General features: G+C 41.0%; 1 protein-coding gene and 1 pseudogene across 1 annotated transcript; both read left to right on the top strand.

The window, feature by feature from the left end:
* Window positions 1-822: 822 nt before the first annotated feature.
* Window positions 823-10,922, top strand: LOC114583207 (vomeronasal type-2 receptor 26-like). Its single transcript, XM_077918138.1, has 6 exons — window positions 823-998; window positions 2,930-3,221; window positions 4,369-5,214; window positions 6,843-7,058; window positions 7,658-7,784; window positions 10,021-10,922. Exons 1-6 carry the CDS (start codon window positions 823-825, stop codon window positions 10,920-10,922), a joined length of 2,559 nt encoding a protein of 852 aa, XP_077774264.1.
* A 4,742-nt stretch (window positions 10,923-15,664) lies between these two features.
* Window positions 15,665-21,703, top strand: LOC114583208 (vomeronasal type-2 receptor 26-like; annotated as a pseudogene).
* Window positions 21,704-24,548: the final 2,845 nt, after the last annotated feature.

Raw genomic sequence — 24,548 nt, 5'->3', positions numbered from 1 at the left:
CACAAGGGTTTTTTTTGCCCCAAAACTATGTTTAAAATTGGGGCTCGTCTTATACACGGATAGTGCAAAGTGGTGATGGGCAATTGTTGGGAGCCCCAACCAGGAGATTGTAAGTGGCGAATTGCGGCTGCTGATTGGTGTCAGCAGCAAGGGCTGCTGTCGATTGGCTGCTCCTGCAGCAATTGGAAGGGCGATTTGTGGCTGCTGTCGGCAAGCATGCAGATGATATGTGGCTCCCGCAATGTGTGCGACTTTGTGCGCTGGTTGGGTGACCGATTTTCAGCAATCCCCCCAAAAAAGCTCAACAACTCTGATCAGTCTTCCCCCCCCCAAAAAAAAAAGCTTAACCAGTCTTGGCAACTTCTCTCATTTTCTTAATTTTGAGTCCCCAAAAATAGGGGGTGGGTTATACATGGAAAAATACAGTAATTAGTTTTCACTTAACAATTAACTACACTATTGCTTTGTCAAAAGGACAGTAATTAGTTCTCTTACTCATTCAACCCCCTGTGGAATTTCAGTGCCCATTAGCAAAACAAAGAGCAAAGACTGCGAAGGATGTCATAAATAAACCTAATACAATTCGGAGGTAGGGAGAGGGACGGGGAATAGGCAAAGGTCCACAGCTCTAATCTTAGATATTCTAGGCTTCAAATCTATCCAGGTGGGGGGAGTAAAATGTTCAAGTCAGGCAGTTTGAACTGCAGAAGGTTTAATGACTGTGATGTAGAGGAACACGGGGGTTTTCTAGGTTGAGGGAAGATTTGTCCTATACTGACAATGATGGTTTTAGTCATCTTTCTGCTGGCCCTATTTCCTCACATGTCGTGTGCACCTAATGTTGTTCAATGCCGTATCCGTTATCCACAGCCTCCAGTTCATAAATACCACCAGAAAGGAGACCTCATCATTGGTGGCATTGCTTACCATGCTGGTATTGTTGCCAGTAAAATACTCTTCAATGAAGAACCCCTACCAACACTGACAGAGTCATTTGTGTAAGTCCTTAACAATTGTTTGCGTTTCTCTCTATGTATTTTGTCACTGGCAACACTAGAGCTGCAGAGCTCTGACTTTCAGGTTTGGACTGCAGGAAAAATTTAGTACATTAAGTCAGGGATAGCCACTATGCTACCCTTCAGAGGTTAATGAACTACAACTCCCATCAGCCCCAACCAGGTAGGTCAGTGGTCAGGGATTATGGAAGCTGTGGTCCAACAATGTTTGGAAGAGAGCACCACAATGGCTACCCCTGATTTAAGGGGATGTAGATAAAAAGACTTTTTTCACATCAGCACTGTGAATGTTTATACACATATTGTGTGTGTATGTGTGTGCTTGTACAAATCACTTTACTTATTTTTAAAAACATTCTCTTTGCCCCCTTTATGTTTCTTTCTTCTTCCATCAAATGCTGCACCACAACTTTTGTGCCACAACTTACTGTAGGGAATTGGTTTTATAATAAACACCAGTTAGCTATTTGTGCTTGTTTATTTTTTTATGAGCCTATGGAGCTCCCTGCCACATTAATTCAGATTTCCTCAATGGGACGATTTTCCACTGCTGCTATTCCCCTTAAAGTGCCTTTAAAGCATCCGATTAACTTGCTCTGATAGCTTTAGTCATAAAACGGACACTTAATCTGGAGACTGGATTAACTATTCACTAGGATTTTTTATGAAAGGTATGAAAGGTACATAATGGGGTACTGAAATATACAGCTATATGTGCTTGACAACAGTTTCTAAAGAAATTCATGGTTACTGACACCAAGCTATATACAGTTTTTACCTCAGGCCAAATTCTCTAAATCTCCACCCCAGCCAAATTCACTCACAACCTAGTCCAAGTCTTGGGAAAACCCAATTTGCATAGCCTTCTTCTGGTAAGATCTTGATATAGGGCAGCCTCTCAGGTCTTACAGCCACCTGCTGCCTTCTTCTGACCTTCACAAGATCAGTATGTTTGTGCATTGGGGATTAATAACTTAACATTCAGAACTTCGCTATCCACTTTCATCTCAGCTTCTCTGGTTTGGGTCTCACACGTTCCTCTTTCCCAACTGAACGTTAACCCGCAACTGTCAGTTAACTGTCCTGCTTATGTAGAATGTGAATGTTACTAGTATGACCGTGAATTAGTGTGTTAAACAGCACCTTTAAAAGATGGTAGGAATTGTAGAGTTGGAACAAAGTCTGTGCTCTCTGCAGGAATGTTAGCAACTGCAGTATCCCTGACAGATGCCATTCAGCCTCTGCTTAAATACTTCTAGTCAAGGACAGCTCACCACTTTTCAAAACATTCTCTTTCACTCTGAAGGAGTGATTAATAATACAATGTTTCTCCTAATGTACAGCTAAAATCTGATTTCTTGAAATTTTCAATCATTACCCCAAGTCCTCCTTTTGATGCAATATAGAGAATAAGTCTGCTCCACCTTCTGCATGACAGCTTTATGATATTTTACCAAAGGTATCCTGCCTCTCTAAAGGATTCCCTTTTCAGTCTAAATATGCCCAGCTCACTCAAGTTTTCAGGTTAGTTCATTTTAGGAGATTATCTCTACAAAGATACCCTACTCAGATATTATATGGAGTGTCATGCTTTGAACACATATGGAACAAACTCCATAAGAAAGGGAAATTGCAAAACACACAAAAAAGTATAGATTTCCTACAAAAGAGACACAAAACTCTTGATAAAGTATGATAACGTTTTTCAATATTAGAAGTACTGGGGAAGGCAGCAATAGTTTTATTACAGATTTATATGGACATTTCTTATTTCTTAGGGCAAACAGTGCTTCAAGAAAGGGAATATATAGATATTGAAATAATTAAGTAATAATAAATAAATGTGGCGCAGAACAAAGTGGCAATAGTTAAACTAAATACCTTTCTGATCCAGAATACTACTCTCATTCTAGTGTAGTGCCTAAGCATTACCAACATTCCGTGGCCTTGGCCTTTGCAGTAAAGGAGATCAATGAAAACCCTCAGATTTTACCCAATCTCACTTTGGGCTTCCACATCTATGACAGCCATAACAATGCAAGGAGGACCTATCATGCCACATTGATACTTCTATCAGCACTGGAGAGATTAATCCCTAGTTATCTTTGTGACAAACAGAAAAATCTAATAGCTGTCATTGGGGGACTGGACGCCCACATTTCCACTAATGTGGCAACTCTCCTGAATAACTATAAAATTCCACAGGTAGGACAGTTGTGTGTGATTGCGCACTCACTATGGGAATTTATCTTATACTGCCTTGATCCTTTCACATTTACTATGTGTGCCTTGGAAATAATGAGGTACACTTCACATCTGCAATTAATCCAGAATGCGGCAGCTAGACTGGTGACTGGGAGTGGCCACCGAGACCATATAACACCCGTTCTAAGAGACCTACATTGGCTCTCAGTACATTTCTGAGCACAATTCAAAGTGTTGGTGCTGACCTTTAAAGCCCTAAACGCCCTTGGCCCAGTATACCTGAAGGAGCATCTCCACCCCCTACATTCAGCCCAGACCCTGAGGTCCAGTGCCAAGGGCCTTCTGGCAGTTCCCTCCCTGCGAGAAGTGAGGTTGCAGGGTACCAGGCAGAGGGCCTTCTTGGTAATGGCACCTGCCCTGTGAAACGCCCTCCCATCAGATGTCAAGAAAATAAGCAACTATCTTACTTTTAAAAGACATCTGAAGGCAGCCCTGCTTAGGGAAGTTTTTAATGTTTAATGCTATATTGTGTTTTTAATATTTATTTGGGAGCCACCCAAGCGGCTGGGGAAACCCAGCCAGATGGGCGGGGTATAAATAATATTATATTATTATTATTATTATATTTTAGTCTTTAGTCTGCTTAGTCTTAGTCGTTAGTCTGCTGCTGGTGATTTCTCTTGGTGCTACAGTTTGATTTGCTTTGTTTTTAGGGTTGCTTTTACTTTAGGGTGTCTGAGATTTGTATTTGAAAACTGCCAAGTATTATTTTATCACAGGAAGGTGGAGTTTAAATGATGCAATAAATAATAAATGAAAATGCTCTTTATGGTTCATTCATAAATGTAAAAATATGTAAGTGGGATTTAGGACCCTATTCATATCATCCATGTAAGATGGAACCCCACTTTTCCAATGACACTTGGAACAGGCAACAGGGAAAGGTCAAGGGGTATAGGGCTCACTATTTATTGTGGACACCCAAGTAGATACAAGGGCTTCCATCAGCAGATCTATAGACGGCTTCCATCAACAGAGGAAACAGCACTGGATTCCATTGTAGGTGGGTTGTTTCAAACACTTCATGATACAATATAAATTCTGCTATTATTGTCTTCTATATGCCTCCTACCCAATCTCTTTTCAGCTCATATATGGCTCTGTTCCATCAACAAATTATGGACATTCATTCTACCAGATGGTCCCACATGAAGCCCTTCAACATACAGGAATTGTCTCTTTGCTTCTGTATTTCGGGTGGACATGGATTGGGGTCCTTTTACTGAATGACGAAAGTAGTGATAGGCATTTGCAAACAGTATTGCCAATGTTTTCCCAGAGAGGAATTTGCTTTGCCTTCATAAAAAGAGTCCCCACATTAACATCTGATGCTGAAGTGAACAATATCCTAGAAAATGGAGCAAAAATGTATAACGAAATAATGGACAGCAGCACCAATGTAATTGTGTTTTATGGAAAATCTAATTCCATGACATTTTTGAGATGGCTCCCATATTATTCAGGACATGAGCCTCGTCTACGGAAAGGAATAGTGTGGATAACGACGGCTCAAATGGAACTCACTTCATTGGTTTATCAAAAATACTGGCAAACAGAAATATTCAATGGTATGCTGTCTTTCACAATCCACTCCAATGACCTACCAGAATTCAAACAATTTGTTGAGAAACGAAATCCTTCCAGCACAAAAGAAGATGGTTTTATCAGACAATTCTGGCAAGAGGCCTTTGGCTGTGTCTTCCCCGATGCAGATGTGGAAGAAGTGATGGGCAATATTTGCAGTAGTAAAGAGAAGCTAGAGACCCTTCCAGCACCGTTTTTTGAGATGAACATGACAGGCTACAGCTACAGTGTGTACAATGCTGTCAATGTTGTTGCTCATGCTTTACATGACATGTCCTCATCTAGACTCAAACTCAGAGCAATGGAAGGCAGAGGAGGACCGAAGTGGCAAAAGCAACAGTTTTGGCAGGTAATAGGCACAACAACATCATACTGTATAACAGAGTTCTACAATTGCGCTGCAGTAGAACCCAATCAGTGTAATTGTTGTTGTTGTTGTTTAGTCGTTTAGTCGTGTCTGACTCTTTGTGACCCCATGGATCAGAGCACGCCAGGCACTCCTGTCTTCCACTGCCTCCCGCAGTTTGGTCAGACTCATGTTTGTAGCTTCGAGAACACTGTCTAACCATCTCATACTCTGTCGTCCCCTTCCTCTTGTGCCCTCAATCTTTCCCAACATCAGAGTCTTTTCCAGGGAGTCTTCTCTTCTCATGAGGTGGCCAAAGTATTGGAGCCTCAGCTTCATGATCTGTCCTTCCAGTGAGCACTCAGGGCTGATTTCCTTAAGAATGGATACATTTGATCTTCTTGCAGTCCATGGGACTCTCAAGAGTCTCCTCCAGCACCATAATTCAAGAAGATCAAACCTATCCATTCTTAAGGAAATCAATGATCTTCTTGAATTATGGTGCTGGAGGAGACTCTTGAGAGTCCCATGGACTGCAAGAAGATCAAATGTATCCATTCTTAAGGAAATCAGCCCTGAGTGCTCACTGGAAGGACAGATCATGAAGCTGAGGCTCCAATACTTTGGCCACCTCATGAGAAGAGAAGACTCCCTGGAAAAGACTCTGATGTTGGGAAAGATGGAGGGTACAAGGAGAAGGGGACGACAGAGGACGGGTTGGTTGGATAGTGTTCTCAAAGCTACCAGCATGAGTTTGACCAAACTGCGGGAGGCAGTGGAAGACAGAAGTGCCTGGCGTGCTCTGGTCCATGGGGTCACGAAGAGTCGGACACAACTAAACAACTAAACAACAACAACAACATCATTATGAGTTGAGGGGTGCTAGATCCCTCTAAATTCCTGATTCCAGTAGGGTTTAGAATTTAACCAATGCTTGGGGTCTTAACCTGGGTGCCAGCAAATGTAGAAATATAAGACAGGCCAGGTTCCTGAGTTCAGGAAATGAACTGGGAGAATAGCCATTAAGGAGGAAAGTATTGGATGACCAACAAAGCAAAGACTCTGTGTCAGATGGCTCTTGGGAGGGGGTCCTCTTTCAGCTCTGAGATAGATAGCAGAGACTTAGCAGGATTGAATTTAGGATTGCACTTGGGGTTGATGTGACCTAGCACAAAAATGTTGCAGGCTGTAAGTGGTGGAAAATGAGCATGTTTGATTTCTGTTTGAACCTGAGGCTGCAGCTATGGGAGAAGCAATACCCTTTTGGCATGTGATGCTGGGAATCCCTCCATCATAGGCTCAGGATGTATATATGTGTAAATAAACCATATATTGTAAAGACACCACAGTTTCTGCTGTGCCTCATTTCCCAAAATGTTTGCCATGGATATTGTATTTCATTTTGCAAATCACTTTGAGGGTTGGTTTGTGCAAAATTTGTAATAAATCTGAAATTAATAATAAAATATCATCATTATGATTATCCTTGTTAACATGTTGCCCCTCTTCTTATCTCTGTGTCATAAAGAGTGAAAAATTCCCCCAAAAAAGAAAAACATACACAACATTAGACCTCAATATGATCCAACTTAAGCCTTTTCTAAACTCTTGCTTTTCCCTATTCAACCTAGCTCCATCACTTTCTCAAAAGTGTCTCGTTTAACAACAGCGGTGGGGACAAGGTTGCCTTTGACCAGCATGGGGAGTTAGTAGCTGGATTTGATGTGATCAACTGGATTGTTTCTTCAAACCAAACATTTCATAGAGTGAAAGTTGGGAGGGTAGATCCCAACCAAGTATTCACTATCAATGCGGAAGCCATAATGTGGTACAGCTGGTTTAACCAGGTAGGGCCCTATTGTCAGCAATTTGAAAATACATCAAATTTTGAATGAGCATTATAAATACCTATAAAATGGGGTTTCACAAGCTGCTATGGTCTTGTCTTTGCCAATTGAGGAGTCTGAAGGAAACTTAAATTGTCACTCTATTGATTTAAATAGACAAAAAAAATCACAATCTATGTCATTTAACATTCAACCAAGCTCCATCCATTCTAGTTAGTAGATGCTATTTTAAAAGTGTGTCTATAACTCTTATGCATCTGATCACAGCATCTATTTGCAATGTCCAATTGTGTATGAAAACCCAAGCTTTATAAGTCTTAAACAAAATACTGTGTAACAGCCCATATAGGAAACAAAGTACAGTGTTAATTTATGGAGAACTAGTCAATTTTATAATGTAAAAATTGCAAATATAGGCATTATATGGTATATATTGTGTTGATTTTTGAAAAATCACAAGTGATGGTAGCATTGACCTCATCTATACATTACTGAAAGGACGCATTACTTTAGTAACATATGAAAAGTTGCTGAAAATATAAGAATTCCATCCCCATTATTCACAACATGATAATTCTGATCTCTCATATATGGATTAGTCACAGCCTGTGTCTTTGTGTTCTGAGAGGTGCCATCCTGGTTCTAGGAAGAAAGTGAAAGAAGGGGAGCAATTCTGCTGCTACGATTGCATCTCATGTCCTGAAGGGAAGATCTCAGCTCAGGAGGGTAAGAATTATGAGTATATGGAACAGAATTACAAAACTGAATCGCTTTGGTTAAAAGATAGAGTGTGCATGTAAGATTATGGCTATATCAGATTTTCTCCTCTACAGTGCTTGAATTGTGACTGAATTTTTTGATACAGTGGGATTTGGAGGGAGCTGTTACTGAAGAAGAAACAACCTGGTGTTTGTGATCATTTGCCTCGGGTTTTTCACAACAGATTCCATCAGTAAAAATGACAATGCCTTCTGAGTATTTAGACAAGATGTAGTTCTGGTGATATCAAAGGCAAGGTTGAGGTTCACCCGCTAAGTGGGTGTCTCAATTGTGGTTTTCTTGTTCCTCTTCAGTAGTTATTGACAGAAGAAGACGAGCATTTAGGAAGGTTGTGAACTATTTTTCTGGACTTAGCTGCTGCCAACTTTCATTTATTTGTCAAATTGACTATTGTAATCTACTTTACTTGATTCTGTTTTGAACAACAGTAGAGAGAGTTCTACAGACGTTGTGTGATGGCATCTGGCCTGACTTGGTGCAAAACTCCACACTGGCAAATAAACTTCTCTGCCCCACCTCCATGTGTAGGGCTGTAGATGTGATGATGGCCCCACACATCCATAAAGCCTGGGAGAGAGTTAGGCCTGCACTCTAAGACTCCATCTGTTTAACAATGTATACCCTTAGACTAACAGACATAGAAAACTGTTTTATTTTGTCATGATACCACCCCACCTCCACATCTGATTCTGGCTATCAAAGAATATATCAGAAGGCCACAGAATCCCAGTTGTTTCTGGCCTTGATTTGGTACAGTTGAGAAAGATATCCCACAGCTGTCCGATTCCCTGACCTGCAACAGTGAAGGAATTTTTGATGAGGTGGATGTCCTCTTTCATATGGCTCTGCCACTCTGGGCAGGTGGAATCTACCACTGGTGGTATGCCTGTCAGCAGTAGTGAACGTAACTCACCCCCATGGGGTGTTTCAGGGAAAGATCTCAGCCAGAAAAGAATCTGCTGGATCCTAATCCAGCTCAGATGCTAGGAAGCTGCCTGGGAGCTGGCAGAGCAAAAATACAAGATCCCGATGGGTGGAGTAGGACTCCTTCCTGAGAGGAATTTTCTGGTCTGTGTTAGAAACTGCTTGAATTTTTAGAAATTTCTAAGCATTGATACCAAACCCAGGTGCCCCCTTATCAGTCCTCCAAGGTTAGTATTTGTGAGAACTAGTTAATTAAACCCTGTGATGGGAGGCAGGTGTTTATCCTTCAAGATGGGAGTGGTAAGTCCTCACTGTTTCGAAGGCTCCATCAATTAAGCATCATGATTGGTTGCATCAAGTCATGGGGTTGGGGCCAGCTTTTGTTTAAATCTGGCTTAGGCCACTATATGGGAGTTCTCTTTGCAATGTAGTTACTATTGTCTGTTATGCTACTAACCTGAAACGTGAGGCATCCGTAGCTTCATCTATGCTGCTGTTGTCAGTCAGCTTTAGTTGTCGGTTAGCTTTGTTATTTCATGGAATTGTTCAGCTGGAAGGGACCCTGAGGATAATCTAGTCCAACCCCCTATGATGCAGGAATATGCAGCTGTCCCATATGGAGATCAAACCTGCAACCTTTTTTAAACCTTGTAACTTTATATTAGTATAGTGATACCTCGGGTTACATACGCTTCAGGTTACAGACACTTCAGGTTACAGACTCCGCTAACCCAGAAATATTACCTCAGGTTAAGAACTTTGCTTCAGGATGAGAAAAGAAATTATGCGCTGGCGGTGCAGCGGCAGCAGGAGGCCCCATTAGCTAAAGTAGTACCTCAGGTTAAGAACAGTTTCAGGTTAAGAACGGACCTCTGGAATGAATTAAGTTCTTAACCCGAGGTACCACTGTACTGTACCACTGTACTTTTTAAAATAAGTTTTGTTTTTTGAGTTCCTGGACCTACCCAGCTTGGTTACATTCCAGAGATGGGTCAGCCTCTACACTATGATCTGCCCTGTCTGGGGACAGTAAATATATTAATTTTAACTGAGGTATATACATTTTCATCAAGACAACCATAGCAATTCAATAAAACATTGATTTAGACCTATAAACCACCACGACACGTAACACACCAACCCTACTATTCATGGTGTAAATGCTGAATGTATCCTTAAATATGAGTGTGAAATGTTCTCTGTAGAAAACAAACAATCACAGCATGTTGTGATTAAGACTACATGTTTTCTTTTATAGACATGAATGACTGTAATACATGCTCAGACGAAGAATATCCAAACAAGAACCAGAATTTGTGCATACCAAAGGATATAAGTTTCTTATCTTATGGAGAACCTTTGGGCATCGGTTTAGCTTGTTTTGCTCTTTACTTTTCTATGATCACAGCTCTAATGCTGGGAACATTTATGAAGCACCACAACACGGCTCTTGTCAAAGCCAACAATCGAGACCTCACCTACACCCTCCTCATCTCACTCCTACTCTGCTTCCTTTGTGTGTTTCTATTTATAGGCCAACGTAATATGGTGACATGTCTCCTCCGACAAACGGCTTTTGGCATCATCTTCTCAGTAGCTGTTTCTTGCGTGTTGGCAAAAACTATCACAGTGGTATTGGCTTTCATGGCCACCAAACCAGGATCTAGGATGAGGATGTGGGTGGGGAAGAGACTGACCAATTCCATTGTGGTTTCCTGCTCCCTTGTACAAGCAGGTGTCTGTGCTGCCTGGTTGGGATCCTCACCCCCATTCCCAGATGCTGATGTGCACTCAGTGACTAAAGAAGTTGTACTGGAATGTAATGAGGGATCTGTGACAATGTTTTACTGTGTTCTAGGCTACATGGGCTTCCTGGCTCTTGTCAGCTTCACTGTGGCCTTCTTTGCCAGGAAGTTACCTGACAGTTTCAATGAAGCAAAATTCATCACTTTCAGTATGCTGGTCTTTTGCAGTGTTTGGCTATCTTTTGTTCCAACCTACCTTAGTACCAAGGGGAAATACATGGTAGCTGTGGAGATCTTCTCTATCTTAGCCTCCGGTGCTGGTCTGCTGTGCTGCATCTTTGCTCCCAAGTGCTACATTATTTTGTTGCGACCTGAGCTGAACAACAGAGAGCATCTAGTAAGAAGTAAGGTCTGAAGTGTTGTGTCTGCATCATACCATATAATTTCAAAATCTAGTGTTTTGCATCAGCGTGCAAAGCAGAATATTAGCTGGTAAGGATTTCATCCTATAGGGTACAGGTTACTGGTCCTTCACTGAGACTTGGGGGGGGGGGGGTGCCTCATTCTATTTCTTAATTCAGGATCTGTAGGGTGGGAGGTGCACACAAACTCCTATTCTTTTCATGGGACTTAGAAATAAGGGAGTCACTGTATCCAACACCTTGCAGGCTTTCATAGATGATCTGTGGGCTGCATTTGGAGCATACACAGCTGATAGATAGATGATAGATAGATAGATAGATGATAGATAGATAGATGATAGATAGATGATAGATAGATAGATAGATAGATTTTATTGCGGCCATTGGCCCATATCGAAAACAATACATCAGAATTTATCCATAAACAATACAATTTAGACAGTTCCAAGTTAAAACACCCATATAAAACCAATTTTACTTCAGTTAAGTAAGCACTATACACAATAAGCTCCCTCTATGTAAACCGCAATTCAAATCCATCAGATTTTGGGGGGTATGCGTCTTAGTTCTGGCACTTATTGATGGTTCTTAAGTTTAGCTAAGCTGTCAGAGTCATACAGTGATCCATTTCTCCTCGTTTGAAATAAAACATTAATCAGGTATCTAGCGACTGCAAGGGATTTGGAGCATACACAGCTGATTTGTTGGTTCATTTAGCTCAGGATTGTCTGGGCCAGTGTCCCAAGGCAGTGGTGAACTGGATGAGGGGCAATAAACCAAATCTTGGGAAGACAGATGTTCTATGTTTAGTTGGTTCCTGTATCTAGAGGGCAGGCCCACTGCTTGTCCTGGATGATGCTAAACTCCCTCTCAAGGAGCAGGTGCATAGCTTGGGAATACTCTTGGATATGTGTTAATCATGAGAGGCCCAAGTGACCCTGGTGGGTTGCAGTGCCTTTTACCAGCTTCATTTCTTATGGCATCTATGAATGTACATTATGTGGACAAACATGTTTTCCATAGCAATTCCCAGGGGGAAATGCCCAGATCTGAACAGGTGATTTCCTGATTCATTAATTCTGAAAAGCGCCGATTTTTGTGCTCATCCAGCCCACTGTAGAATTTCAGTTGCCATGAACAAAACAAGTAGCAAAGGCACTAAAGGATATTACAAATCTGTCCCCCACCATTTACAGACGGATGGGCTGGGGACCAAGGACAGCCATCTGTTGTGATCTCTGATTCTTTGCACTATTGTCCCTGAAGCTCAGGATTATCTGGCTATGTGTGCAGAGTTAGGGCAGCATCACTTAGAATCTAGGGGCTGAATTATTACTAAAAAAAATCACTTTAATACAGACCTGGAGAGTTTACTAACTTCTTTATTGAGAAATACACATAATTTTACATGGTTTGCTGATATTACCCTCAAACTCAGGCAAATAGGGGTTGCAACAGATTCCCTTCTTCTATCGGATGAGTCACAAATCTTCTTTCTCATCAAGCAGAGACTGCAAACCATGAAATGCAAAAACTCTACCCCTCCCAGCCCTTTGTATGTTCATGGAGCAATGCCTTATTATTTTTATAATTTAGATACTCCATCGCATCACAGATATTTTATGCTAGCTTGTCTAAATGCAATCCCCTCATCTGCTCTGTTCGGAAGGTTTCCCATTCCAGAACAGATTTTGCTCCTGTAATAAGAAAACACAAGTTGCAATACATCACATAATTTTGGGTTACTGTCTTCTTGACGCCCTTCGCAGAGATCTCCTAGGGACGCCCTTACAGCTTAAAATATTTGTTTCTGGCACTTTTCTTGGAAACAGAATGGAAGAAGTGGGAATGGAAGTATGATTTTCTTTAAACTAGAATGAAAAATCATGGCAAATGCAAGGGGAAAGGGGATCAGAAGATATGGAACTGGGTGTGAATTAATTAATACAAAGTAAATAAATATGGAATATTGTTCTAACATATGACCACAGCAGAAAGACTCTTGTGTGATTAAAGACAAAGAGATTTAGCATTGTTTAAAAAGTTTGGGGGAAAGCTTACATAAGGATATAATCCCTAAAATAGTTTGTTGCAGGTACAGACTTGTCCTCTGTTATTTCTTGCTCTGCCTCATTCCAAGCCCATATGCCCCTTGCCATGGTGAAGAGGAGCAGGAACTGGGGAACAAAATTGATGTAAACATCTGCCACAGCACAAGGGTAAATGAAGGGGCTTGACTGCTAATGAGGAGAAAATCAGCCTTTCATGTTTTGTTATTGCATGTGAATGAATAGTGTACTGGAACTCACAGATTGGGGAAAATCATCAAGGAGAGAATGGGTTCTTTTTCGTTTGAGGGCCTTCCTCCTTTATACTAACAGTTTACAAAGTAATTTCGTTTACAAGTATTTTGTAGTTTTAATTAAAAGCTAATGGTTGTCTTTTAGCTCACTGACTATATTTTGTTAAAGCTAAATGTGCTTTACATGTCGAAATTTGTAAAACTGCTGAGTTAAGAATTAAATGGAACTTTCTCTCAAACAACTATTACATGTATAGACTAGAGGTCCTGCCTCATGGCTTCTTCAGAGATGTGAACTGAGGTTCCCATGGCCTGATTCCAAGATGCTACATACACCATTTTACATTTTGGAGTCTCCTTTGGCTACAGGAGCTGTAGTTAGGATGAATTCCTAACTTCACCATTTCCCTCTCCACCACTGTTCCCATATAATTAACGAAGGAGAATTTAAAATGAGAGTTGTAAATATTCTCCAGCAATCCTACAGGGAACCCAGCATTTTGTCTTTCTAATTACCTTACCTACAGATCAAAAGGTCTGTAATTAATTCTGCTGCTACTCAAATCCCTGGTGCAGTTTCAGTGGACACTGGAAAAACTCAAAGCAAAGCTTGCGGATGGTCTTATAAATATAGCCATGATTATGATCCTCAATATTCAAGATTTCTGCCTCTCATGAAACTTTAGTACCTTTCAGGTTAGACAGTTTTAATAACTTGATAGTTCTGTAGAAGAGAGTAAATGAATCTGTGGATAGATAGAATATGTGCCCTTGTATGCAAGATGTTGGTTGTCTTGCTGCTGGCACTATTTACTCCAAAGGTATGTCAGCTCCACACAGCAAATTGCAAGGTTCCATATATACACCAGCCACTTCATAAGTACCATCGATCAGGAGATTTTATCATTGGTGGCATTGCTTCTCATGGTGGCTTTGTCTCCAATCCAGGAACCTTCACTGAACAAGCCCCACCGGAATTATCTGAAGAGCTTGTGTAAGAATGTTTTGTTCCCCCTTCTATTTATTATGTCGCTGGAGTGGTCAGTCCTAGAACAGCAGCCTAAGAACACTTGCTGGGGCTGCAACCCTTTACACACGTACTTGAGAATACCTTCCTTCAAATTAAATTAGATCTATCTCTTTCTGCATGTGAAGACAGGCTCCAGTGGATTGAGCAGATGAAACCAATAGTGGGTCCAACGGTCAAGAAGGCACTTTCTGCACATGCTGTAGAGAGAAGTGAGAAGTACATGGGGCCTGTCAACTTGGGAAGGTCACTCATTTAGGAGAAGGATAACTCTGATCCTAAACCTCTCTTGCCTTGTGAGATATCTTTGTGAGAAGAAAAGGTTGAGCAGTAAACCCTGAACAAATCTTGAATAGAGTCCCTAAGATGGTTGGATGGTGCCTTGTGTGCCTCCAGGAGATTTCATTATTGGTAGCATAGCTACCCCTATCTGCATTGCCTGAAGAGCTTGTGTAAAACTAGTTTTGTGTCTGTTTTTATTTTCATTTAATATTTCCATTTAGTTAAAAGAAATATCTCTGCAGAAGAAGACCACACAACCAGAGGAATCTCCAAAGGGAAATGCAAGAGGTCTCTCTCTCTCTCTCTCTCTCTCTGTGTGTGTGTGTGTGTGTGTGTGTGTGTGTGTGTGTGTGTGTAGGAGGGAAGGATTTATTTAAGCACACAATCTTTGTTCTCTTCCTTTTGGTTCTTTCTCACTACTTTATTGTGCCACATTCCTCCTTGTTTTTTACTCATCTTATGCCCCCTTTTCTGTTTCTATTCTGGCACCACTCATTTTGTTGTTCAGCAGTTATCATAGACCATCCTCACAGTAGGTAGGAGACCTCATTCCAGTAACAGTACCCTGATAAGACAAATTGACTGAGAAATTGCTCTCACTAAACTTAACAAACAGCAGCTTCCATGTTTTTTTGTGGAAGCCAAGCCTGTTTAAAGTGGTATCATATTGCTATAGAAGTATGGTTATATAATGTGCTTCTGTGGGCTGAGCAGAAAGTTGTGCTGCCTAATAATTTTATTTATGCTACCTTGCTTGGTGGTAACAACTATACTGTAGTAAATAATGTACTGGTTTAAATGCATAGTCTTGTGCTGAAATAGCTCCTTTATTCTGTGCATTTTGACAAAGTGTCTTTAAAAAGGAATCTCACTGAGAATGTATAGCATATGGTGTTTCCTGGAGTTGGCATTGTGTAGTTCTTTTTTCCCCCTAATGCTAAAGACTGCCTAAATCTAAAGATTTAAGCTAAAGACTGCCTCAGAAAAGATAGGACCTAAATGTGATTACTGTAAATAGATTTAGAGCATTGTTGTCTTTCAGCAAAAAGGAGAAGAGAAAGAAAACCCCACTGTGGTAGTGGGTATATTTGGGGGGGGGGCAGCTTAATCCAATGTAACAATGCATGGGATTCCAGCCTTACAAATCTGTATTTATAAATATTGTTGGAACTGTGAGATATTCTTCTGATCAGGAATGCAACTCTTGTTCCAGCGTGGTGCCTAAGGGTTACCAGCATATCCTGGCCTTGGCATTTGCAGTCAAGGAAATCAATGAAAACCCTCACATCTTACCAAATCTCACCTTGGGCTTCCACATCTATGACAGCTATGTCACTGCAATTAAGACGTATCATGCCACAATGCTACTTTTATCTACACTGGAGAAATTTCTCCCCAACTATATATGTGATACACAGAATAATCTGACAGCTGTCATTGGGGGTCTTGACTCCCAGATCTCCCTTCATGTGGCAACTATCTTGGATATTCATAAGATTCCACAGGTAGGACACCTATGCCTGTTTCTAAGTGGAATATGAAAATTCAGTAAGGCATTCATACTTTTTCTTTATTTCTTCCAGCTTGTATTATGCTGTTTAGAAACATAAATGGGAACATTGGGAAAAATCATATCAATTATTCTTTTCTTTCTTTCCTTTGCATGTATTATGCACACTGAGAGCAGTTCATTAACAGCTGAAAAACAAAAAACCTATAACTGGAACATGATTTCCCTAGATTAGAACTGAATTTGAAAATAGATAGCATCCTCTGCTGAATCACAAACCCTGTTATGAACTGCCCATCTGTAGGCATAATTTGAGAACCAACTTTATAAAATAGATCCTGATTTTCTCTGAAGCAACACCATAAAGTTGAAAAACTAATTAAGTTGGTTTTAACTGAGGGGGAATTAGATGCTATGCCAGTCAGGCAATTAAAAATACTGTGATTAGCTGATGGAGATTGAGCTCCTTATGTGAATGGAAATAGTTTGTATATCCCATTTCTCTGTAATTCAGGATTGATCAGAACTGACTCTGCTGGGTCTTTCATCATTGCTGACTCAGGTAGTACAGTTTAGATATGAAATGCTTCCTGATGCTAAAGATGCACTATTTACCGGTATATGGGTGTTCAAATGGACATGTCAACTGCATTTCACAATGCATAACACTGCTATATAAATGGATGGTGTTTCTTCTCTCTTTCCAACACACCTCTCTTTAGCTCATATATGGCCCGGCTCCAGTGATGAATGATAAAACACCAGGACTTCCTTTCTACCAGATGGCCCCCCAAGAAGGCCACCAGTTTGCAGGGATTCTTTCTTTGCTTCTGCATTTCAAGTGGACGTGGATTGGGGTCGCTGTGGTTGACAATGACAGTGGAGAAAGATTTCTACAAAATGTGCTCCCACTCTTTTCAAACAGAGGTATTTGTTTTGCCTTTGTAGAAACAATCCCCAAATTTAATTTTCTCACTGAAGCACTCAAAATTATGCAAGAGGGGGCTAAAATACATGATAGAGTGATGGGTAGCAAAGCCAATGTTGTGGTGGTCTATGGAGAAGCTTCTACCACTGTATTTTTTAGATGGCTTCCATATCTATCAATGCTTGGGAGCACGAAAACAAATACAAAAGGAAAAGTATGGATATCAACAGCCCAAGTGGAGTTCATTTCATTGACATTTCAGCGGGATTGGGATGCAACTATATTCAATGGTGCTATAGCCTTCAGAATTCACTCCAATGATCTACCACGATTTCATCAATATGTTGAGGGCAGAAACCCTTTCAACGCAGAAGGTGATGATTTCATCTGGGATTTCTGGCAACAAGCCTTTGGCTGTGTATTCCCACATCGCATTCTGGGTGATGCCAAGGGGGATATCTGCACTGGGAAAGAGAGAGTGGAGAACCTTCCTGCATCTCTCTTTGAAATGACAGTGCAAGGTCTAAGCTACAGCATCTACAATGCTGTCCACACTGTTGTCCATGCATTGCATGCCATGTTCTTACAAAGACTCAGATACCCAGGAATGGTGGATGGAAGGAGAGAGAAGCTTCAGAAGCAGCAGTTTTGGCAGGTAAGGGGCAATAAATCATTAGGTTGCATGAGACTACAGTGGTTCCTCAGTCTACGAACTGAATTCATCCCAGAAGTCCATTCTTAAACCAAAGTGTTCTTAAACTGAGGCGCGCTGTCCCTACTGAGGCCTCCCGCCACTGGTGCCCTTCCACCATTCAGCTTCCGTTCATCTTCTGAGGCAAAGTTTGCTAGCCGGAATACCTACTTCCGGTTTTGCGGAGTTCATTGACCAAATAGTTTGTGAACAGGACTGTTTGTAGAGTGAGGTATCACTGTATATAGTGAGTGTTCAAGTTCCCTAAGAAATATTTCCTCCTCCCTGCCTTCCCTGGTGATCTGTGTAGCATCCCTGTCTGCAATCTTTGCAGGATGAATCTTCCTTCAATCTGTTACTTCAAATCTGTTCAGGTATGCAGATGGTCCAGCAGACTCTCATCCTTTTATTCCACATACATACACTCTCCATGCACAAAAGCACAGAAAGACATTTATTTACTCCTAGATTATTAACCTATTCACACATACACCCATTCATTTCTTTTCTCACTATCACCCCAATTCACAGTTATTATGGTATATCATTCCTTGGCTGCAATATGAGGCTCTTTTCAAGAACTAATGGGGCATGCAGAACTTTTGATGGCTTGGGGGAGAGTTTAGAAGCATTAACACTTCCATCTCTACCTAAAACCTATCTAAAACATCCCCCATATTAATACCAATCGGATTCCAAAATACACACATATAGGCCTTCATGCACAGCTAATAGGGAGTGGAGAAAAAGGGAAACTGCAGGCCACCCATGAGCCCCAAATAGGCTACATGCATGTTTCAGGCAGTGGGACTCCCCTCTCTGCACTAGATCTCTTTTTGAAACATTCAGATCCACCCTTTTCTAAATGCTTGCTTTCTCTTTTTTTCTATCTAGCTCCATCATTTTCTGAGAGCTGTCTCATTCAACAACAGTGCTGGAGACACGGTGTCCTTCAATCAGAATGGGGAAGTAATATCTAGTCTGGACATTATCAACTGGGTTATTTCCTCCAACCAGTCCTTTCATAGGGTAAAAGTTGGGAGAATGGATCCTGAGGCTCCTCCAGACCAAGCCTTCACCCTTCATGAAGATGCCATAATATGGCACAAATGGTTTAATCAGGTAGAGTCATATTGTTAGCTAATTCAAAAGAAATTCATTCTAAAACGAGCAATGATTATTTGCCTTGATGTCTAAGATAAAGTACACTTGAGGATCAGGGCGAAAAACCTTATGAAAAAATCTCAATTATTTGCCCCATGTAAATTGATGTATTTGTCCAGGATGTGTGTGTTTATGGCTCTCTTCCCAAATGCAATGTAATGTTGTGTGACCCCTAAAACTATCTATGATATCTGCTATGTATTCTTTGTCTTAACACAGACAAGAATGCACTCAATGCAGAGCTGAACCTGACTGATTCCAAACTCATCATTCTCATGAATATCATGCTTCTGCTTCATTTACGGATTAGGCTCAGCCTCTTTCTGTCTGTACTGAGAATTGTCACGCAGGATCAAGGAAGAAAGTGAAGGAAGGAGAACCGTTTTGCTGCTATGATTGCATCCCATGCCCAGAGGGAAAGATTTCAATCCAGGAAGGTAAGAGATATTTACCTTAAGAGGAATTTGGATCAGGATGCAGTACTTCTATTGAGTTCCCTTTAACAGGAATGGGGCAAATTAAGCCATGACTAACTTCTCCACTTGCTTTCAAAGGGACCAAGTGATACACAGGACACTTCCATACAATCACTTCATGAAGCCTTCACCTGATTTGTGTGCACAATGTTTACAAGGAGTTTGTTCAATTAAAAGCTGAATGTGCTAGACAAAAGCAGATGTTTATTGTGTACTCATTCTACTTAGTTTGTGTGAATGTCAGAAAAGGTTGCATCAAGAAAATGTAATCTCAAACTTTCCAGTGTACTCCCCAATCACTTTCCTTATTGTAAAAAGTCTGTGCTTTTTGAGGTGGGGGCTTCTTCGACAAGAGCTCCAACCCCACTTTAATGGCAGAACTTGAATTTGCACATATGTGATTTAATCCCACACCCAAATACTGGCAGTCTGGATGCACCATATATATTCAGTACATATATGCATATATTCATACATATTCATTCAGTACATCATCCTTTCCCTTGAGATCTCTCCCACTTCACAATCATTCAGTACAGGGTTTATTTTGCCTAAGTTTCTGCCTCACCAGGTATCATTGCTCTTTCACAAATATGGGATGTCTTTAGCGTGCCTTTCTGTTCATATCTGCCATAGCACCTTGGAGCATGTCATCTTACGCAATGAAATTTAATTTTTGTGAATTTCTTCAGTAAAAATAAGTTTAAAGAAGTTTAATTTTACCTTCTCAAAATGTCAGGTAAAGCTAAATAATAATAATAAATATAATATTAATATATAATATAACTGGAAGTAATTGTCAGTCACTTTTAATGACTTCATGCATCTTTACACATATTTTACTTACCATGCAAAACTGTACAGTGGTACCTCTGGTTATGTACTTAATTCGTTCCAGAGGTCCGTTCTTAACCTGAAACTGTTCTTAACCTGAAGCACCACGCCCCCGTGTGATTTCTGTTCTCATCCTCAAGCAAAGTTCTTAACCCAAGGTACTATTTCTGGGTTAGTGGTGTCTGTAACCTGAAGCGTAGGTAACCTGAAGCATATGTAACCCAAGGTACCACTGTATCTTAACCAAAACATCTTTTAACTTCCGAAGTCATACTCCAAATTTTGAGCACCACTCATATTTGGAATTCAGCACACTATATAATACAACATTGATGCTCTTAGAGCACAAGAAGTGGTACCATTTAGCTCTGTACCAATTAGGCCACCAACTACCACAATTACATAGGATCACAAAGCACAGAATGTATGTTCTGACTTGAAGAGATCCTTATATTGTGAGTGAACAAAAAAAAATGAAGCATGTTGATGTGATTGATGGATTATGTATGAGCTGGGGACTGTACTGTTCTTTCTTTTTCCCCAGATATGAATGACTGTGATAAATGCTCAGACAAAGACTATCCAAGCAAGAACCAAGATGCATGTATTCCCAAGGATATAAGCTTCTTGTCTTATGAAGAACCTTTGGGCATCAGTTTAGTCTGCTTTTCACTTTCATTTTTTCTGATCACAGCTCTGGTGCTGGGTACATTTGTGAAGCACCATGACACTCCCATAGTCATTGCAAACAACAGGAACCTCACCTACACTCTCCTCATTGCTCTCCTGCTCTGCTTCCTTTGTGCACTGCTCTTCCTGGGCCAGCCAGAGAAGCTTACATGTCTCCTCCGACAAACCGCTTTTGGCATCATCTTCTCAGTGGCTGTTTCTTGTGTATTGGCAAAAACCATCACTGTGGTTCTGGCTTTCATGGCCACCAAACCTGGATCCAGGATGAGGAGATGGGTGGGGAAGGGACTGGCCAACACCATTGTCCTTTGCTGCTCCTTTGTCCAGGCAGGGATTTCTATTGTGTGGCTAGCAACCTTTCCCCCATTTCCAGATGTAGACAGTTACTCAGTGGCTAAAGAAATTATACTAGAATGCAATGAAGGGTCTGTGATGATGTTTTACGTTGTTCTGAGCTATATGGGCTTCCTGGCAATTATTAGTTTCATTGTCGCTTTCTTGGCCAGGAAATTACCTGACAGTTTCAATGAAGCCAAGTTCATCAGTTTCAGCATGTTGGTCTTTTGCAGTGTTTGGCTATCCTTTATTCCATCCTACCTGAGCACCAAGGGAAAATACATGGTTGCTGTGGAGATCTTCTCTATCTTAGCCTCTGGTGCTGGACTGCTGGGTTGCATCTTTTCCCCAAAATATTATATTATTGTGTTCAGGCCTCAGCTGAACAAGAGGGAGCAGCTAATAAGGAAGTAAAAGGGAAGGAAGGAAGGAAGGAAGGAAGGAAGGAAGGAAGGAAGGAAGGAAGGAAGGAATCGGGCCTTTGCTCAGCTACAACTACACTTGCAATTTTCAAATCTATGTGGATGCAACTGATTCCTACCCAGTCCATACTCTCTTCCTTTATCTATAAGAATAAAAACCATTTTCAAAAAATATGTTAAACACAGCAATTAAACAGGATTTTCTATAATAATTTGTTTTATTATATCAACCCTATTATATGAGATTCCTATGAAATATAATTTTCACTAAGGTTCAATTATCTATTTTTAAGATAATCTTTAGGTGATATTATACTCTGGTAATGTTACCATCTGTTAACTCCAATCTGAACCCAAAATACAAGTCCATTCCATTCCAATACAGGGTCCATTCATTTCCTTTCAGTACTATTGTTTGTTTTTCTCTTGTGTGTTATTGAAATATATGTTCTTGCTTAAATAAACACATTTTTTTAAAAAAAATGCAATGCCCCAGAGAAGGAAGTGAATTTATTTCAGTGACATTGCTTCTCATGTGCCTTCCTCTCTATTCCTACAACCTTCACTAAAGAAGCCCCACTGGAATTACCTGAATAACTTGTGTAAGAACTCCCCCCATTCTATCTCTTACATCACTGGAGTGATCAGCCCTAGAACAGCAGCCTAAGTACACCTGCAGGGGCTGCAAACCTATATGCACTTATTTGAAAATATCTTCCCTTGAATTCAATAAAATCCATCTCTGTCTGAAAATGCATAGAATTTTGGTGTCAAGGAAATTGAAAAAATACTGAACTAAAAACTCCACAGGGAAATGATTAACTTTATTGGGAAGCATATGGGGTGTTAGGGGAGGGGGAGTACCTCTGGTCAGGGCACCTTCTGGCATAGTTTATCCACCTTTGGTCCCCACCCTGCACTCAGCTCTCAGCCATGGCTTCTAGAAGCTGTCAGCATGGGAGAGTGGCCACACCCTGGGAATGCCTTGGACTGGCTGGGTAAACAACTTGATGGTAGCGAATCGGCCTCAAAACCTTGCAGAGTTAGGGACTTCCTCTGCATGTGAAGATAGACCCCAGTGGATAGAGCTGATGAAACCATTTGTCAGTCCAATGGTCATGGGGTGTGATGGGATGATGAGCTCCTTGTGCGTAAAATCCTAGTCCCTCAGAGTTTGGTTAAGTCCGCAAACCTCTGTCTATAACGGAGCCCCTTAAGCGTGGCTCCGTCAGTCGCTAGCAGAATCCGACAGTGGGCGCTTACGGAATCTCTTCCAGCATAAAAGCTCCTTAACGGAAACGCATCTTTATTACAAATCTGTCCCCCACCATTTACAGACAGAGGGGCTGGGGACCAAGGACAGCCATCTGTTGTGATCTCTGATTCTTTGCACTATTGTCCCTGGAGCTCAGGATTATCTGGCTATGTGTGCAGAGTTAGGGCAGCATCACTTAGAATCTAGGGGCTGAATTATTACTAAAAAAAATCACTTTAATACAGACCTGGAGAGTTTACTAACTTCTTTATTGAGAAATACACATAATTTTACATGGTTTGCTGATATTACCCTCAAACTCAGGCAAATAGGGGTTGCAACAGATTCCCTTCTTCTATCGGATGAGTCACAAATCTTCTTTCTCATCAAGCAGAGACTGCTAGACCATGAAATGCAAAAACTCTACCCCTCCCAGCCTTTTGTATGTTCATGGAGCAATGCCTTATTATTTTTATAATTTAGATACTCCATCGCATCACAGATATTTTATGCTAGCTTGTCTAAATGCAATCCCCTCATCTGCTCTGTTCGGAAGGTTTCCCATTCCAGAATAGATTCTGCTCCTGTAATAAGAAAACACAAGTTGCAATACATCACATAATTTTGGGTTACTGTCTTCTTGACGCCCTTCGCAGAGATCTCCTAGGGACGCCCTTACAGCTTAAAATATTTGTTTCTGGCACTTTTCTTGGAAACAGAATGGAAGAAGTGGGAATGGAAGTATGATTTTCTTTAAACTAGAATGAAAAATCATGGCAAATGCAAGGGGAAAGGGGATCAGAAGATATGGAACTGGGTGTGAATTAATTAATACAAAGTAAATAAATATGGAATATTGTTCTAACATATGACCACAGCAGAAAGACTCTTGTGTGGTTAAAGACAAAGAGATTTAGCATTGTTTAAAAAGTTTGGGGAAAAGCTTACATAAGGATATAATCCCTAAAATACCATATTTTTCGCTTTATAATACGCACTTTCTCCCCTCCAAAAATTAAGGGGAAATGTGTGTGAGTCCTATGGAGTGAGTGCAGGCTCCTTGGCTTCAGCAATAGGAAGGCGAAGCCTCCGAAGCGCAGAGGGAACGCTCCCTCTGAACTCCTGAGGCTTCGCATTGCTTTCGCTGAAGCCTGGAGAGCGAGAGGGGTCGGTGCGCACCGACCCTTCTCGCTCTCAAGGCTTCATGGATAGCTGCCTGAAGCCTTCGGAGTGCAGCGCGAGTTCCCGCTGGGCTCCGCAGGCTTTGGGTTCCTTTTGCTGAAGCCGGGAAAGCAAGACTCTCCCGGCTTCAGCAGAGAAGGAGAGCTGCACAGCGACCCTTCAGCCAAGCAGGAGGACAAATGGAAGGGGCTCTGTTTCTCCTGCCGCTTCGCTGAAGGGTCGCTGAGCAGAGAGGGGGAGATTTTTTTTTCTTGTTCTCCCCCTCTAAAACAAGGTGTGTCCTATGGTGCAGTGTGCCCTATAGAGCGAAAAATACAGTAGTTTGCTGCAGGTCCAGCTTGACTGCTAATGAGGAGAAAATAAGCCTTTCACGTTTTGTTATTGCTTGTGAATGAATAGCGTACTGGAACTCACAGATTGGGGAAAATCATCAAGGAGAGAATGGGTTCTTCGTTTGAGGGCCTTCCTCCTTTATACTAACAGTTTACAAAGTAACTTTCTTTACAAGTATTTTGTATTT

This window comes from Podarcis muralis, chromosome 13 (assembly GCF_964188315.1).
Source record: "Podarcis muralis chromosome 13, rPodMur119.hap1.1, whole genome shotgun sequence".
Lineage (NCBI taxonomy): Eukaryota > Metazoa > Chordata > Lepidosauria > Squamata > Lacertidae > Podarcis > Podarcis muralis.
Note: the sequence above shows the minus strand (reverse complement) of the source record. Positions and strands in the feature narration are given on the sequence as shown.

Excerpts from the sequence above, each read along its gene's own strand:
- LOC114583207 (XM_077918138.1), top strand. The coding sequence starts at position 823 with ATGTCGTGTGCACCTAATGTTGTTCAATGCCGTATCCGTTATCCACAG. Across the intron at positions 3,222-4,368 it reads ATAACTATAAAATTCCACAG|CTCATATATGGCTCTGTTCC; the intron begins GTAGGACAGTTG and ends ATCTCTTTTCAG. Across the intron at positions 7,059-7,657 it reads GGTACAGCTGGTTTAACCAG|TCACAGCCTGTGTCTTTGTG; the intron begins GTAGGGCCCTAT and ends TATATGGATTAG.